The 18,199-nt window shown below is 42.0% G+C and overlaps 2 protein-coding genes across 4 annotated transcripts; one reads left to right on the top strand and one right to left on the bottom strand.

Annotated features, from left to right (window-relative positions):
* Nucleotides 1-1,016: 1,016 nt before the first annotated feature.
* ora5 (olfactory receptor class A related 5) lies at nucleotides 1,017-3,339 on the top strand (the record flags this gene model as incomplete). The annotated part of the gene is made up of 1 exon (XM_079659957.1): nucleotides 1,017-3,339. The coding sequence occupies one exon, from the start codon at nucleotides 1,017-1,019 to the stop codon at nucleotides 2,136-2,138; it is 1,122 nt and encodes a 373-aa protein (XP_079516083.1). The 3' UTR covers nucleotides 2,139-3,339.
* Nucleotides 3,037-17,848, bottom strand: nup155 (nucleoporin 155). Of its 3 annotated transcripts, none has more exons than XM_079658715.1 (34): nucleotides 17,731-17,848; nucleotides 17,230-17,396; nucleotides 16,460-16,597; nucleotides 16,222-16,318; nucleotides 15,169-15,239; nucleotides 14,989-15,081; nucleotides 14,578-14,841; nucleotides 14,414-14,487; nucleotides 14,220-14,311; nucleotides 14,022-14,119; nucleotides 13,751-13,918; nucleotides 13,514-13,614; nucleotides 13,136-13,306; nucleotides 12,921-13,031; nucleotides 11,325-11,419; nucleotides 11,141-11,226; nucleotides 10,818-10,959; nucleotides 10,626-10,692; nucleotides 9,714-9,829; nucleotides 9,255-9,358; nucleotides 8,917-9,050; nucleotides 8,586-8,777; nucleotides 7,566-7,704; nucleotides 7,351-7,486; nucleotides 7,107-7,260; nucleotides 6,910-7,014; nucleotides 6,505-6,659; nucleotides 6,246-6,375; nucleotides 6,054-6,167; nucleotides 5,825-5,945; nucleotides 5,314-5,424; nucleotides 4,834-4,970; nucleotides 4,575-4,681; nucleotides 3,037-3,821 (listed from the first exon to the last, which is right to left on the bottom strand). In XM_079658715.1, exons 2-34 carry the CDS (start codon nucleotides 17,369-17,371, stop codon nucleotides 3,683-3,685), a joined length of 4,104 nt encoding a protein of 1,367 aa, XP_079514841.1. In that variant the 5' UTR covers nucleotides 17,372-17,396; nucleotides 17,731-17,848; the 3' UTR covers nucleotides 3,037-3,682. The 3 variants fall into 3 exon arrangements, with proteins under 3 accessions (XP_079514841.1, XP_079514840.1, XP_079514842.1); XM_079658714.1 differs by having other exon boundaries at nucleotides 3,038-3,821; nucleotides 17,642-17,797; XM_079658716.1 differs by lacking the exons at nucleotides 16,222-16,318; nucleotides 16,460-16,597; nucleotides 17,230-17,396; nucleotides 17,731-17,848 and adding an exon at nucleotides 15,598-16,196 and having other exon boundaries at nucleotides 3,039-3,821.
* Between the last annotated feature and the right edge of the window lie 351 nt (nucleotides 17,849-18,199).

Below are 18,199 nucleotides of genomic sequence, written 5' to 3' on the forward strand. Positions count from 1 at the left end.
AGGCCTATATATATTTTGTTTTTCGAGAGCACTGTCTGTCACCACTTATTGATTGTATAGATCCGGTACAAACTTCCTTTAATGTTTAACTAATAGCTTTATTAATGGTAAGGCCCAATTGAGAGGATTATGCTAGTTGGACCAAATATGAATTTATCATTATTTTCAAATATGAATTTTTTTTTATACCATGATTGTAATTTAACATGTAGAAAAGTAAACTACTAAACTTTAGCAAAAGTATTTTTTTGATTGTGCTTACAATTACAGAGGGGGCTTTAAAAAAAAAGGAACCCATGAGCATTCATTGATGGGTTATAATGACAACAAGTTCACCATGTATAGTGACCTTAGTTGCTCCTGTATGACCTTTTATACAAAGAGACCAAACTAAAAAGAGAAAGTGGTGCCAAGTACCGCAGAAACACGTAAATGTAAAAGGGGAACGAGACATTGCATACACATTACACAGTAGTGTGATAGAGATGTTTGTTTTGAGGAGAAAATCAGGAATTTGTCTCACGACCGGGGCGTAAAACCATGCGGTGCTGCATAAAGAACTAATAGGCTCTACCGCTCTGCAGCTGGAAGTTAAGAAGTTATTTCTTCCACACATAAAAAACAAAATTAAGATCCCACTTACACGTATGAAGTTCACTCCGTTTATTTTGTCATATGCAAAGAAGTAGAACTGAACTACAGAGATGATAATAAGGGTGGAATTCTTCCTAACCTAACCTATAGTGTAGAAACAACTGTTTGACACTACAGGGTTATTGATTGTGGTTCAGATAATACACTAGGGGTAAACTCGTTGGGAGGGCGTGTCATGGCCTCAGTGGGACTACATGATGACAGCTCAGTGAGGGAAACCAATAGTGAGATGTTTGAACTCTAGTGATTGGGCCTGGCTTCTTACCTACCTCTATAAATACCATAACACATCACAAGCTTAGAGAACTGTGAGACCAGTCGACTGTATAGTGAAGTTCAAGTATCACCTGATCCAGTCAGCCATGGATGCTGAACAGCTGATTGAATCCCTCATCAGATCACTCATGTGTTTGGCAGGGATTCTGGGAAACAACATGCTGGCTATACGCTCCCTGCCTGGGAAGAAATCTGGCATCCGCACCAACGAGCTCCTTTTCATCAACCTGGCTGTTTCCAACCTCATCACCAACTACCTGGTGGACCTCCCTGACACCATAGCAGATTTTGCTGGACGTTGGATCTTTGGGGAAACATTCTGCAGAGTGTTTAGTTTTTGTGCAAACCTCTCCGAAACCAGCAGCATCTTGACGACCTTCTTCATCAGCGTTTTCTGGCACCAGAAGCTGGTGGGCTCCCTGAAACGTGGAGGGGCCCCTGTGAAGCTGGACAACCTCTTCTTGGTGGGCTGTCTGACGGCCGGGAGCTGGACGGTGGCTGTGGCCTTCAACGTGCCACACTATATGTACGTCGGATTGGTGAGAGGCAATGACAGCCACTTAGACTGCGAGGATATGTTTCCTGAAGCAACAGCCGCACAAATCTACGAAATCTTCTATCTCACCCTGGCTAATGCTCTCCCTATTGCTGGTATTGTATGTACCTGTGTACAGATTGTCATCACTTTGTTTCAAAACCAGCTCCGCGTACAGGGGAATGACTCTGAAGCTACGAAGGCGATAGCTGAGGATAAACATAAAAGTGTTGAAAAGAGTAACGATGACAGATCAGTCAGCACTATTTCTGATGGAGGCAACACAAAAGATCCCAAAGACTCTCCAACACACGTTTACACAGGCGTGCCTCCTGCTGGTCCAAATGGAGACCTGACGGGTGACAGCAGCCCCAAAAAGGAAACAAACAGAGACAGCAGTGATGGACCTCCACCAAAGGTCTCCAGCAAGATGGCAGCTAAGCCCAGTAACTCTCCAAGCGCTCAGGTGAGGGCAGCCAAGAGCGTGGTGGCTGTAGCCAGCGTGTTCGTGGTCTGCTGGGTGACTCATCTGCTGCTCCGCATCACCAACAACATCCACACATCGTCCATGGTGAAGGAGGTGGCAAGCTATATAGCAGCCTCCTACACCTGCATCATCCCCTACATATTCCTGTACGGAGTGAAAAAACTGTCTTGCTCATGCAAAAGGTAGAAATGTGTACAACGCAGACAGAGGAAATCATCAGATTTGATCATTTCAAACATCCTTTAGCTGTTGAGGAAACAAAATAGATGGGGATAAACAGGGTAAAGTGCAAATGTTCTAGCCAATTGGTAGCTAATCTCCTTTTTTTCCTTCAGTACTACTTTAGATCTGAAATGCTTAGCAGTATAGTATTTTCTTTGAGAAAAATGACAGCAACTAAATCATTTCCTAAATCAAATACCAAACATTCCCTAGGTTCGGTTCTTCAGAGTGGATATTCAGGGGGTTGGACTGTTGTTCAGACATAAAGACATCACAATGCAACATGTTGGTAGTGAAGGTTGGAAAATATAATATTGCTGCTCACTGCAGTTTACAAGAGAACATATCATTCATGTATTCTACCTGTAGTGCCCAGAGATGCATGAAGACATTATACAAATGTAAAGTTCCTCACGGATTACATTTCTTTCCAATCTGGCTGATGTACGCAATATTTTGGCTCTTCTATTTGTGTACTGACTGTTATTAAGATATATCAACCCACTATCAGGTCAAAATGATTTTGTTTTTTCATGAGGCTACAAATTGTGCACTTGAGTGTAAAGCTAATTGGAGAAAGAAGGAAAACACTGCACTGTTGGTGATGACAGTAAGAAGTCCTGAGTGCCCATTGCAATCAAAGATAATTGTGTGAACACAAACAGTGACACCCTTAAGTCTAATATTGCACTCCCTCTGCAGAGTCACATAATCAACCCAAAGCAATTAAATCCTCCTTTCTGCTGCTAATTGTTCGTAATGTTTAGTTTTCCTAGTGTTTTCAAAACATCCACATACACAAAAACCATGACAAGTTTCATTTCTTTATAAAAATGTTTTATGTTTTTTTTTCAAAGATTTCGGTGTAGCACTGTGATCTGCACCGGGATAAAAACTTGCTCTACATTCAAAACAATCACTTAAATCAGCCAAAAAGACAAAATGTAAAGGATACACATGGAAAAAAAAATGTTGAGTTGTTTGAATGACCTTTGGCAGAAGAGACGACATTGTGGCCAAGTTATGTACATAATTACAACATCCATCACTTTGTTTGGAGGTAACGTAGAAAAATCTGAATGACTCCCCTGTGATCAAAAGACTTAGGTCAGGTATCTTTACATAGGGTAGTCATACGAAAATATCAAAAATTCATTATCAATAACTGCTTTTTCAATACATGAAAACCCAAATATCTTGTCAATTTAGAAATCCATATTTTAGACCTAGCTATTTGAACACAATGCAGATAACCAAGTTGTATTTCAGCATAATGTTTAGACTTAGAACAAAATGTATTAAATAAGTTATAAAACTTCTTCGGTCTCCCTCATCTTTGTCAGAAGACTTAAGAGTTATCGGCTACCAAAGTCCGTTATAAAGCACTCGCTAAGCTGGAACGTATCAAACCGAAGGGAAAAATAAGCAAACTCGATCAGCTGTTTAATTAAGGCCAACAGTGCGAGATCCAGAGGTCACCTGTCCCGTGAAGAACGGCATGGCTAGCGTCAGTGGAGTTTCTCCAGCTTCGCCTGCAGGGACTTGAAGTTCCCGATGGTTTGTTGAAGGGCCGAGTTGGGGCTCAGAGACTGCAGCTCCACCAGGTATCCACAGATGTTGTCCAGACACACGTTTGTGAACCGGCGTCTGAAATGGAGGGTATACAAGCTGTTAAACCGGGTTTACTGTAGGTTCATTGCAAGTTTTCTCAGTTTAAAAACACACTAGTTGCCTTGCTGATGCTACTATAAGCTTTCTGTATATTCTTATTTGCACAGACAGTGATTACTAGCTGAGATGCAATGTAGGGACATTTGCATTTAAATCACTATCCATCCTTTACATTGAAATAGCTTTAGGAACACATTGCTGCCTCCAGCAATAGAGGATGAGGCAGACAGAAGCAGCAGCAGCAGCACAGGGTTACAGCAGGTATGTTATACGCTGTAGTCAGGTGATTTAAATGTATAAATGAAAGGAAGAAGTGTAGGCTACATGATAAGAAGGGAATACAGTTTGAATAAAAGTAATACAGTACAGTGTAACACTGTACTGTATTACTTTTTAATGTACAAATACTTTGTTACTGTACGATATCAATAACAATAATCCACAGCTCCTCTCTCTGCTCCAGAGGATAACAACATTTCTAGCAGCACCCTGCCAAGCCAGTAAACCTAGGGGAAACACTGCTATGTACATTCAGGCCTGTGAGTATTGTCTCAAGAGTTTTTCTATCTACTGTGTGTTTGACTGACTGAATGTATCTGCTGGCGGTAGCACAAAAGTGATTGACAGACACGATGCCTAGAAAATAGCAAAAAATGCCTCAGTATGATCAACACAAAGTCAAACACTACAGCACCCACTGGAGGCCGGCAGCTGAACAGCAGTGATCACCTGTCATAGGTTGGTACTCTGCTGGGATCATCCACGTATCCTGACAGAAGAACGTGGATACACTCCACCAGGTGGAGAGGTTTCTTCAGCCGCTGCCAACAGGGATCCTACAGGCCCCAACGCAGATTGGTGGATTCAATAAAATACAATTTAGTCTTCAGTCCACAAGAACAACAACTGCTGCTTATAATCATGTGCATACATTTCAGCGTAACTATGAAAAAGGATGGATTTAAACAATATTTTTTGAAGCATGTACCCGGGTTTTGAAGAGTTGGTCATAGACCTCGAGGAGGCGCGGTAACTGAACTCCGATCTCCTGCATGGTGCAAGTGACGAAGCCCACATCCCAGTTCAGCCGACACACTTCCTGCTCTAGAAACTTCACTAGGAACTCTGAAATCACAGGACATCGACACGTATTAGCATTGCTATGTCGGCACAGTGTTCATCAGTGTGGGGGAAAGGAGTTGGGATTCACATCATTGATTGAGTGCATGTGAGTAGGTACCAAGGATGTATATAAAATGAATCATTGTCTCCGCAGAGAGGACAGGTTGGAACAGGTTGTCAGTTACGAGAGGGCAATCACCGTGACCCTGCAGGCCTGTGCCCTTGAGACATGTATGATGCAAAGGGGAAGTCTAATTATATTACTGTTAACAAAGTAGTAAACAGCGAGGTGGAAAGTTCTAACGAGGGGAAAATTGAAAATAATTACAGGAAGGTATATGCTTACCCAGAGGGAAATATCTTGGTGTTCCAGCGTAAATCCTTCCCAGTGAGACCAGTTTCAAACTGAGAGTCCTCATCCTGTCTGCTGGACTCATGGCCACGCTGTCTGCCATTTCTGGAAGAGACAAAACAATAAGCATTCACACATGCAGCTAATAAAGGCATTTAAAAAGGATTTGCAAACAACAATTGCAGATTTAAAACGCTGAATGGCTTTGGTCTTCTACACATTTACTTTCCTCTGAAATGCATTTAGGTGCACCATCGTACTTTTTTGAAACAAATCTTTAGACTGACGAAATAAATATTTAAGACCATTAAGAAGTTGTGGTTAGAGTAGTTTAGTTTTTAGGTTAGTGTGGGGTATGTTTTTGGGTTGTAATGTTCACATGAACTTTCTCAATTCTATATGTATTGTAAATTGTACTTGCATTTTTATTTAAACATCTGAATGAATAAATAAAATGAATGAAAGAAAGGGTACTATTTTAAGAAGCTGTTGACTTGTCACTTGCCTTTCTCCATGATCTCCTGCCACAGCGAGTGCACCAGGATTGGGTCGGAGTGTCCCGCACAGTGAATGATGGCCAGTTTGCACTCGGACAATTTGAAATGGTCAGCAAACTCCCCGTAGAGCTACATCGGAGAAAAATAACCCAGCATTTATAAAAGATTCCCTTCACTTTAGCCTCCTAATCCCCCAGCTCCTCATCATCATCATTATTCTGCTGCCGTGTGTGTTACCTTGGTGATGTCCATGAGCTCAGAGTCTAACTGAGAGATGACATTTTTCACTGAGGGATGATGGGAGTACTGTCTGATCAGGGTGTCCTGGATCTGGACTTGAATACGCACCAGCTTGGAAGAAAACATAGAAAGTTAGCGCCTGTGACAACGCCTAGTTTTCTCTCAGCGTGATCACTGCCACACACGTACCTCCATCTTTTCTTCCAGCTCGTGGAGGAACTCTCCGTCAGACGCCTGAGCCGAGATGCAGGAGGAACTCTTAGCAGACAGGATGGCTCGGGCGATGTACTCCAAACGCTGCTTCAGTGAGATCTCAGTGCTGCAGAATCACAGAAGGATCAAAAATCTTTTGAGTCTCATGTCAGTGTCATTTTTATTTAATTTCTGGAGATATTTCATTTGAATCTAACAGAATTAAAAGTATTATCCAGTTGTTGGGAGTACAAACCTGTGCATGTCAGCGAGACGAGCGAGTACGTGAGCTGCTTTGCCAAAGTTACGGTTCTTCTCGTAGTAGCGCCACAACAGGTCCATGTTGTGCACCTTACTCTGGTCCTGCTTGATCATATGCATCAGATGTTCCTCCAGGTACGGAGAATTCACCTGGACAACAGAAGACAGCTGTAAGATACATGGCAAGCAACAACAACAAAAACAACAACAACAACAACAACAACAGGAAAGTGTCTCAATTCATTAGAAAACATAAAAGTGTTTTTTTGGGTCATAAACTCTGAATAATTTGCTCATTTCTAAAGGTCTGGGGATTTGTCATTAAAATAGGCAGGGGGAAAAAGCCTGGACATAGAAAACACAAACAGGAAATGAATTAATACCAAGATGTAATTCCTACCTCTAGCAGCTTGTCAGTAAGGTCGGCCTGAATCAGCCAGTTGTACAGAGCGATGTGAAACAGCTCGTCCTGAGACCGCTGGGCCAGACCCAGGATCTGCTCAAACTACAAGGAAACAGCATATCCTCATTAATAATGCAGATCCTGAACATTGCTGTGGTGATAATTTAAAAATCAACTGTCCCCTTTTTACTCACATGAGCTGTAGCTTCTTCATTACTGAGCATGTTGGGGTCAGAGGTCATGACAGGAGGCCCGGGCTGCTTCGGTACGCTGGGGGACTGAGGGGCCGCCTTGCTCTGGTTCACCAGCTCCTGCATGGTGTCTGTGATGCACTTATAACAGCACAGCCTGGAGCAGACAGAGGGGAACAAATGTTGGTGACGACAGGAAATGGCTTTCAACGCTGCTGATTTGGGTGCCGTTTCTTTCCTGCGTTACCTTTCCTGGAAGGCCTGCTGTCCCGCCCCGTCCTCCTCGGGCTCTCCGTTCTTGTAGAAGTGGGGCCCCAGCCTCTGTGGGTCCTTCTTGTCTGCTGCTGTGAGGCACAACTCAAGGACGCCCTCGTAGAAACGCACTGAGACAATTTAAAAAAACATTAGTATTAGTGCCAAAAAACAAATCACAGCATTAGCGTGTGTTTTGTGTGTCCTCACCTTGTCTGTACTGGGAGCAGACGAGCGGCAGATCTGTGTGTTGGCTGATCTGCTGATAGAGCCGTAGAGACTCCTTCAGTGTTCGCTCTTTATCGGCTTTGTTCTGGATCTGCTTCGAGCTCTGCAGCAATTCATTCGCCTGAGTGGGAGACAAAGCAACACATTAGGACACATGAATCAATGCTGCTAAATCAATCCCGTTGAATGACTGATGCACCCAAAAGCATCCGGAAGTTTGCAAGAACTGTACAGACATGATTTGTACTGTTAGGGTAGTCATACAATTATAATAGTACACGGAACTAAATGGACCAATCCGTGGAGCCGTTACGTTACGTCCGCGGAGCCGTTACGTTAAGCCCCCTCTGATTGGTCCAAATTGACCAATCCACGGACTTCCTCACACACACACTCAGTGCATGCAGCTCTGCTGATCTCTCCTCCCTGGCTGCAGGCTGATAACAGACAGTTGGGATTGCGGCAAAATTCTCTCTGCAGACCCATTCTCACAGCGTTTATCAACCTTTTTCTTACTCAATATCAAGCCACACTTATTGTTTTTACTTCGGCTGTGACTTTGTGTGTGCTCAGGGTGAGTTTGGCTGTGTTTCGCTGTGTATCGCTAAACCAGGAAACAACACCTCCACGGAGCTCAGCGCGATTCACAACGTCCCGACCAATCAGAGCACACTGTGCTCAAAGAGAGGGTGGGGGCTGGAGCTGCTGGAGCTACAACGAGCCGTTAAAGGCAAAGAGTGAAATTCAGTGAATACACGTAGTTTACAGAGATGCTGTTTGAGAGACCAATGTGAGTTTGGAAAATTGCACAATATAAATCTATTCTAGTAGACCTCAACAATGGAATTATGATCAGTGGAAATGGCCATGACATGTCTCCTTTAAAGATAAGGAGAAAGTTTTGATTATGTCCTACTTTATCCGGTGCATTTTAAAAGATCCTAACAAGAATATATTGTATTTCTAAAACTTTTAATTAACCATAACACATTATGTTTGTACCTTGGAGCAGACGCTGTCGTCGCTGCTGTACAGCAGGGGGCAGATGTCTCGCAGGTGATTGCTGATGGCCTCCACAGACGCGTTATCTTTGATGTAGACATTAATGACGGCGGTGATGAGCGCTCCAGACAGCTCCTTGCCCCGGATCACTACATCCTTAAAACTTGCTGCCTTCATCTGCTCCTGAAACTCCTGAAAACAGAAAAAGTGGCAGGGTGAGCAGCAATAGGAGGAACCATGGAGAACACACATCTTATACTGTGTTTAAAGAGGGAAATGGACGTGTATGGTTAATGCAGAGATAATGTATGAGCATCTGTTTGGGATGTACCTTCGGCAGCTCAGACATAATGAGGCTGAACTGATGATCACAGAGAAGCTTCAGGAGGGCCAGAGTCTGGTAGCAGCGATGCACCAACTGCTGGATGCCCTGCAGAGACACTTTCTCATACACCTGAGCCTTGGCTGGAAACGGAAACAAAACAGAGAGATACATGAATAAAGACATCAGTAACGAGAGAGAAACATAAATAACTTCTTGTTCTTGTGTTAGTACGTCAAAGACCCACATTCACTCTTTCCCTATAGATCAAATATATCACATTGATTTGGGTCTTTCCTTTCCAATATTCAGAAGAAAAAGGGGTGAAACCTGCCCTCATAACTCACTGTGAAATTTCCTCTGGAGTTCCTGCTGGACCTGCTGGGAGTTGGCTCCGTCAGGACGCATAAATCCAAGCAGCCTTTGCTGCAGGTTGGCAGGGGAGCTGAAACTAACAGGGAGCAGCACAGATGTTGTTCAGTAGAGTTTTATCAGATCTAGTTTTCATGCAGTAAGTACTAACAGTGACAACGTAGAAGTAATAGGAAATGAGTAAATATGTTTATTATTGTTAACCACATAATCAGTCATGAGAAAGCTTTCATATCAACACAAATGCAGCATTGATGAAGTTCTTATTAGCTTTGATCAGTGAAATACAACCACCTGTTATTACATGATGTAAGTCTTGTACGTTACTTGAGAACACCTGAGTGTCAGGACATGTGTGCACTGACGTGTGTGAGAACTAACAGAATCCATCAACAATATTACCCTTACGTATAAAGTAGAGTAAAAGTTCTTACCTTGCAGCACCAAGAGCCGAGGGACTGAACTGAGAGTTTTTATCCAGAAACTCCCTCAAACCGCCGAGCTCCAAAAGTACAGACTCCAGATCGAATGAACTAACGCTGCTTTCCAACTGTGGAGACCACGGATAAAAGGCAGTGTTATCGAACCATTACTACCGTTATTCTAAAAACATCAAGTGTTAAACTGTTAAATAAATACGTGGATTAGGGATGCATACCGGTATCACCGAAATACCGGTTACTGGTGGCTACGGTATACCGTACGGAAATCAGATCCGGTTTCGATACTTTAAAAAAAATATATGTATATATATCTTTTTTTTATTAAATTGAGTCCGTGGCCCGTAATGGCGGGTGTTATAAATTAGATTGCATAATCGTTTTTCTTCATATTTTATGTATTTTTCATTGTTTGTTCAATAGTCCCACAAATGATCTGTGATGGGATTTGTTTTCTCTCACCAGTGAAGGCAAATATTTATTTTAAAGATGAGATTTGTTTCTTTGTGCAATGCCCGAGATCTCATGACCATTATTCTATTATGAATTTGTTCTCTAGTCGAATCTCAGGTTTAACATGAATTATATTGGTGCTATAACGGTCTGTTTGCATTGACAAGATATGCTATTCACGCGGCACACCTGATGACGGGTGTTATAAAAGATATTCCATAATCGGTTTTCTTCATATTTTTAATGTATTTTTCATTGTTTGTTCAGTACTAAAAGGTCCAAGAAGTCCCACAATTGAATTTAATATTCATTTAACATGTTAACTATATATCGTAAAGCGCTTCATGAGAGTAATTGTGGGATGATACATTTTCAAAGTATCACGATATGTATCGGTTGAGTATCGGTATCGTAAAAAAGTCAACGATATGCATCCCTAACGTGGATACTCACAATAGTAACAGTCTGACTCCCATTGGCCACGGTTTTCTCAAAAGCAAGACTTCCATCCCAAATATTTCTGTTAGGGTGAGGTCAGCAGGGAACAGGGGAGAAAGACATGATCAGTACTGATACAGACTGAAGAGGAACATATTTCAGATTCATAATGTGTCGATGTGACAACCAGTGACAGGATTTACTTACCCAAGAATGCGAGCAAAGTAGATACAGATGCCGTTGTGTTTCCCTGAGAAGATCACCTCTGGGCCAGCCGTCATGGGTGTAAGGGGGGCCGACCCAGAATGCATTGGTGTGAAAGGTGAAGCAAAAGCTGGGGGCACGATGCCTAAGGGCAGAGTAAGAGGAAGTTCACACGTCTTTCATAAAAGTGTTACAACATGTGGTGTTTGAAATGTAAATACATTTTGTTTGTATATTCTGTTGACCCAAATAGACACAGTGAGTTTAAGCTTCTACGTTTAGTCTTTATCTATAATTCCCACAGTCAGTATTTATTTATGATGTACCTGGTGCTGGAGAGCTCATCACGGGTCCAACAGTACTCGGGGATCCCATGGCTGCTGGGAATCTCATCTGTGCTTCCCCTCCATATCTGATCACCACAACAACAACAACAAAGGAACTGCTTTTAATTGTATGTGCAGTGCAAGTGATTGTTAATATGAGCATGTTGTAAAAATGTTTTCTGACCTGAAGAAAGCTCTGGTGGCCCACTGTGAAACCTCTCTGTCACAGGCGGAACTGGAACAGGCCAGGATCAGTGCTGTGCCACAAGCCTGCTCCTCCTGTACGGAAATGAATAACAACTCAAATATATACACAGGGAATATGCAGGAATCCTGAAGTCACATGTAATTCCTTTTAAGACCCTTTTTAAGACCTTTTCCATACATTTTAAGACCTCATCGCCACTTTGAGTTTTAAGCGGTTACATTGGCGACACACTTTACCTCACATTGACTATATACAGTATTGATTGTCCTTCCTCCTTATTTTCAAACCTTTTTGACGCAGACTTGCATTTCCCCATAACGATGTTGTTTAACAACCGGCGTAAACGGACCTTCGCGCGCTATCAAGCAGTGAGCGTGCGATGTCCTGTTCAGATGACGTCAAACCCAACGGGATGCCATAAATAAACTACACAGAATCACACTACACACCTACGCAATGATTACATTCAGGCAGACTGTAGAATACAACCTCTTTGGACAATTGATATACGGTACTTATTGAAAACAAGCTACACAATGTGATACCTTGGAAAATGCCGTTTAATAGCCTTAATTTTCGCTAAATTGATTTATCAACTTGTAATACTTTTTAAGACCCCGCGGACACAGCCTGATACAGTATATGCAGGCATTCATTAACCTCTTAAGCCCCAAGCCTGTTTTTCAGGTTTCAGGCTCGAAAATGACATTCCCAGAACAAATGACCATATCTTCCCTTCTAAAAGGGTTAAATTAATAATCTTTTTTCTCAAAGTAATGATAAACCTGTGAGTTGGATGTAGAAAAGTCAGAATCAATATAGATGTTTATTATTTTAAAGAAAATTCAGATTGAACATGGTAAAAAACTTTAAATGATAGTGTCCATCCAAAAAATATTTTGTACTTATAGTGAAAACTAACCTTGGATGATGGGTTAGTAGACTACAAGCTTTAGGAATCCAAAGTACAACATATAATAAGTACCCTGTATCAAGATTGATGCAAAACAAGTGATATTTGACCTTTTTAGAGAGGTTTAGCAAAAAAAACCTCTTCTGGGGCGTTGTGGGCTAACTAGCGCCACATGTTTTGAAGTACGTTTTTGTTGACAACGACGCGAGTTTGTATCTTTCAGTGTTGAGGTGGGCACCGTTAGATTCTGTGTCTTTACGATCATAAACGATGTGTTGGATGTGCAGCTAGGATAAGTAATAAGGGAGCTAGGAGTGATTTTCGGTGCAGTAATAGGTTAGCATTTTTTGCTCGGGGCTAATTCAGAGGCTCACTGTTAGCATTGCGTGTTTTTTTGGGAAAAAAATATGAAAAAAGATCAGTTAAATGAGTTTTTTCCCGTTATATGGATATAAAATATTCATAGTTTATCAAATATTAAGGTTCCTTAGACGTTGTTTCCTGCAAATGACGCGATTTCGGCCCCGGGCTTAAGAGGTTAAGTGATGATGTTTGTGTGTCGTGCAACTGCTGGCTTACAGTGTGTAGCCTGAAAACATGTGTATCTTTTTCCGGTTTAAAGAGATTAAAACATTTGAAGGAGGGAAAAAGCTTCGTACCCTGTGCAGCTTGAAGAAACGCTCCACCTCTTCACTCTCTCCTCCAGCACAGCTCACCAGCAGGTGACGGAGCTGGTCTACCGGCCGCAGCTTTTGGAAGATATGACTCCCCTGCAGGACGGCAAGAAGTCTACACTTAGTATACAGAATTAAAACATTTTGTGGTTGACAAGATTGATTGTGTGTGCAACAATGAGAGGGGAAACAGTTTGGACCTTTGCAGAGAGAAGGACAAACTTCTGTGGAGGGATGTTGTGCTGCCGGACCACCACAGGGGAATCAGTGATGGGGATCAGTGCTGTGTTCAGAGGAGAAGATATCTTGGATGGTCTCTCCTCATTAATAGCACAAAGAGCCCAAGAGTGTCCATCGACATTAGACATCATCTGCAATAGAAGGCAGAAGAAAAATAGGCATCATTTAAGGTTTCTTTCAGTGTAGCCTGGCTTTTAGGTGGTAAAGCACTCTTGATTTAAAAAAAAAAGAAAAAGTTAATTATTTCTGACCGAGAAGTAAGTATAGACAGCAGTAGAAGTAGTAGTAACAGCACACCTTAACTGTCACCTCAACTTTGCTTTTCCGTGAGAGCATACCTGAGTCTCCATCAAGGGTTTCTTGAAGGGGAAGGAGTCATGGTTGATGCACCAGAGGATGTCACTGTCTTCTGTCTCTGAAGCAGCCATTAACAGAATACCTGCAGGATTTAAACAAAGAAAAGACAAATGCTATAAACAGGCAGATCTTAAGATTATTCTTAATATTGGCGTTTGTTGAGTTTTGAGTGAGTTGGTCCTTGTGGGGAACTGAATAGCAGACATAAGAGTTGTTACCTTTGCTGTGTAGTGCCTTATGGACCTTTGCAGGTTTTTGGAGGGTAGAGGATGCAGAAAACCCGGGCGGCAGGCGGACGTGGACCAAAGCCAGCAGGCTAGGTCGCACTGCCAGGTGCCTCTGGTGTGGGAGGGAGAAAGGTGTAGTGCTGAAGTAGAGACGCACACCTAGAGAAAGGGATGTGGCGCACACAAAGTGTAAACATTTCATATTATTCAACTCGTGTTCTACTGGTTTTGCTACTTTTCGTTACTGCTCTGATGTCTTCACCTGCATGAGTGACAGCAAGCAGGTGACAGTCTGACGACTCAGATCTGTCAATCACAGAGATCTGGACGATAGGTTTGAAGACTGAACGATCTATTGTCCTGCAAAAGAAGGAGAATTAAAGAGACAGAAAAAATGATATATTATCCAGATGACAGATGTGAAACAAACATGTTTAAGGATCGACAAACCCGGACAAACCTGGCAATGTTTCCAGCAACAGCAACAATTGTGTTCTGAGACATGGTTGCCACACGACTCATGCCCTGTCCATCAGCACCCAGGTCATACACCTAAAACACAGACAAGTTCATATTACGTTTTGGACCTTGATACGTTTCTTAATTTATCCCAAACAGCAACACTTTAAAATGGGATTTCACAAAGCGCCATACCTGCAGGACACCTTTCTCTGAGCGTGTGAAAAGTGTGTTGCGGGAGTTGTCAATCGCAATCTGCACGATGGGGTCTGCGGAGGACAAGGACATCAAAAGGTTACATTTAATTTGAATGAAATCAAGGAGGTTTCTTCCACATGGATTTGTGTCCTTCTCCTCACCGTCTTCAGAGAAGGAGAACTGGAGCACAGAGGGCACGAGGAAGGACAGAGAGCTTTTGGAGTGGTTGATTTTTCTACAGCGCTGGCTCAGCCATCCCGCCTCGGCCTGGTAAGCGATCTCATAAAGGCAACCGTCCTTTCCTGCCATAAAGATGCGTCCCAGGTCTGTGGAGGTGATGGAAATGATGTAGGTGTTGTCTGTGGGGATTGAGAAGAGGGGGTCTGGAAGGAGCTGCATCGCACCAGACATGCTGTCATTCAACCCTACGACAAAACAAAGAGAAAGGTCAGAAACAGTCAAATATGTGGACCAGTGTTACTCCAGGCCCACAATTAACTGTCACATTGGAGTAAGGAAACCAAACACTATTCACAGTAAGCTGGAAACACAACATTCAAAGGAGGACTCACCAGCCTGGCTCTTGGGGAAGCTCAGCCCGAGGATCACTACATCCACTGAGGTGGCCAGTACTAAGAGGTAGTGGATATGTGGCTGTAAAATCCCTGAGAAGGAAAACACATCAACATTACTCAAATTAAAGTGCTTCAATACAAATAAAAATGTATATTGAATGCTGAGTTGACACATACCTTGTTTTGGTTTTACAAGGCCCACTGCCAGAATTGTTTCAATAAGGCCATCAAAATAGGCCACATCTCCTCTACAAAGAATAAAGTGGAAAAAAGCAATTAATTTAAAAGCACTGCGTTTGAACTTCAGCTGGTTTTATGTAATGTCACAGCAGGATTTGGAAAAACTTGTCCATGCTTTTATCTTCAGTAGACTGGACTACCGTAATGGTGTCTTTAAAGGTCTCACTAAAAAATCTATTAGAAAGCTGCAGCTGATTCAGAACGCTGCTGCTCGAGTCCTCACTAACACTAAGAAAGTGGATCACATGGCTCCTGTTCTGAAGTCTTTGCTCTGGCTTCCTGTCTGTCAAAGAATAGATTTCAAAATACTGCTGCTAGTTTATAAAGCTTTGAATGGTTTAGGCCCAAAATACATTTCTGACCTACTGCTAAATTATGAACCATCCAGATCTCTCAGGTCTTCAGAGACTGGTCAGCTTTCTGTCCTCAGAGTCAGAACTAAACATGGAGAAGCAGCATTCAGTTATTATGCTCCAAATATCTGGACCAAACTCCCGGAAACCTGCATGTCCGCTGCAACTCTGACTACTTTTAAATCCAGGCTGAAGACTTTTCTTTTAGCCGCTGCTTTTAATTGAAACTGAGCGGTTGTGTTTCGTTTTTTGGTTAATGAACATTTGGGGCTAGTAACCCCAGGGAATCAGTCTCTGGGGACTTTATCCTGGCTGGTTTTTTCTGTGTATGCTGCTCGGGACGTATGTGCCATACAAGCGTACACAGCTCATGTTCCTTAAAAAAAGGCATCAGTAAAATGGAACTTCTGTGTGAACTATTCACATCTTAAACTGCACTGTAACTGTTTATTCATGTATTTTTTCTTTTAATGTTCCTTTTATTATCTTTTCTTATTAATGACTGTTTTTAAATGCCTTTGTTTCATTTTTGTAAAGCACCTTGAATTGCCTTGTGTTGAAAGGTGCTATAAATAAACTTGCCTTGCCTTACTGCTCATGATCATCACTGCGTTCCTCATAAAGTAAATGTACTCACCCATCTTCATAATTCCACATAAAGATGTCATTGTCAATAGTAAGCCATGCTCGAGAGATCTCTGGGAAAACTCCCATCATGCAGTTACATTGCATATCTGTGAAATTGTTAAGTTGAAACTCAAATACAACGTAAAACTAAAAAGGGATCAACTAAACGGTGTGCTATATGCTTGATAGGAACCTCCTGGTCCAGTGAATTTGAAATGATTGTATTTCCTGAATGATAAAAAGGATACGGCTGAACTGCTCCACCAGCTCTGGTGGCAGAGGGACCCGGCGGACTGCACTGAGCTCCGGGAGGTTTGGCACACTGAGTAAACCCGGTCCCTGCAGGGGGTAGTCCATGTCCGACACTCCAGAGAGGGACGGCATATCTATAAACACATGCAATACCAGCAGATCAAGCACTGTCCCAGACATTGGATCCCAATCATAATATATATCAGTTATATACAAACATAATCAATCATAGTGTTAGAAAGTCAGCAGAAAGTATGTTGGCGTATTCAACCAGTTGATGGTTCAATTTTTTTACCATGGGTGCCAGAAAACTTGTATGTTCAAGAGCTTAACAGATTCTGACAGAAACAGGTTCAAACAGTAAACACATTATTTCTGTAAATAAATCTAGTTAGGGTGTGGTCTCTCTTCTTATATATACAGTGGAATGAAAAACTAATGTCATATATCAGTGTCTTGTTGGTAGTTCATGTGGAAAGAGTTGCAAAAGGTCTTCTCTAAGGATGATCAATGTTTTGTCTCAGAATGACTGCTTTCTCTTTTGAAGGATTACAATAACATGATATTTATTTATTCGTCATCATATTCAATTACACAGGATCATTCCTCGAACATTTATCTGCCTAAAACAATCCTTATAAGCACCAACACCCTTTTGATCAAACCAACATGTGTACTGTGGCATGGCAGCCCAAGTGTCAACAGAACCACATAAGTTTGATAGCTACACCAAGGTCTCTGTGATCCATCCCTCCAAAGGACTCACTGTGACATGGGACGCTGAGCAGCTCCGACAGGTCAGGGAAGCATCGGTCCTCCTGCAGATGTTTGTCGATCAGCCGGGAAGAGTTTTCCAGCGCTTCAGCGAGTGCAGCTGCAGGGCTGCTGGGTCCAGCGCCGGACGGCATGGCTGAGCTACCTCCGGTAACTTACCTACAGAACCGTGCAATGAGAGTAAACGATAGTGTCAGCAAAGGTGGCCAGGTTTTAAATGTAAATAATAAAGAGATATCCTGCCAACTTCACTACAAATCAAACGTTCTGTCTGGTGCTAGCTGATGTTAGCATGCTGATGGAAGACCACCGGTTAGTTAGCCCGCTGCTAGCAGTAACGTCTTATTATTTAGCTTGCAAGCTAAATGCTAGCTAAGTGTTTTAAAGTGAACTCGTTGCTTTACCCGACTGAAAATATTCCGCGTAGTAATGGGTTATTTGGCAAATAAGTTGTGTTCGCCAATGGAGCAGCAGAATTTAAACAAATACATACAACTAGCAGCCCGCCAACCTCATGCACACACAGCGGCAGAGGTGAAAGGTTTTTTTCCGGTGGACCAAATTCTTCTTCGTCTCCCTAATTTTCGTAGACTGGGACAAGTAAAACGTTATGCTGCCACCCAGTGGTCAATGTTATGTTATCCAGCACAAAGCATGTAAATGATACTGTAAAAATGATATGTGAATAATTTAATTCAACTCAACCTATTGCCTTAGTATTCAAAGAAGAGGTATTAAACACCCAATTGCTTTTTCATTTTTATTTTGTAAAATGTGTTTGTTTTCTATTCATATTCATAACATAACATATTGCAAGTGTTTTTTTTTATTTCAGCATCAAAATAAAGAAAATCTGATTCCCTTGACATGATTTATAATCACTTTGTAGCACTTTGAAATGTTACAGTAAATGTACATTTTAGAAGGTTTCCATCGTTTTGATACTATGAAGAACATCCTGT

Source organism: Notothenia rossii (assembly GCF_949606895.1).
Source record: "Notothenia rossii genome assembly, chromosome: 11".
Lineage (NCBI taxonomy): Eukaryota > Metazoa > Chordata > Actinopteri > Perciformes > Nototheniidae > Notothenia > Notothenia rossii.

Bases quoted from the DNA above. Each gene is read 5' to 3' on its own strand.
- nup155 (XM_079658715.1), bottom strand. From the start codon at position 17,371: ATGCCGTCCGGCGCTGGACCCAGCAGCCCTGCAGCTGCACTCGCTGAA. The intron at 14,842-14,988 runs GTGAGTCCTCCT...GTTTTGTCGTAG, and splicing joins CTTCCCCAAGAGCCAGGCTG to GGTTGAATGACAGCATGTCT. The intron at 13,919-14,021 runs GTGAAGACATCA...CCCTTTCTCTAG, and splicing joins GCTTGCTGTCACTCATGCAG to GTGTGCGTCTCTACTTCAGC.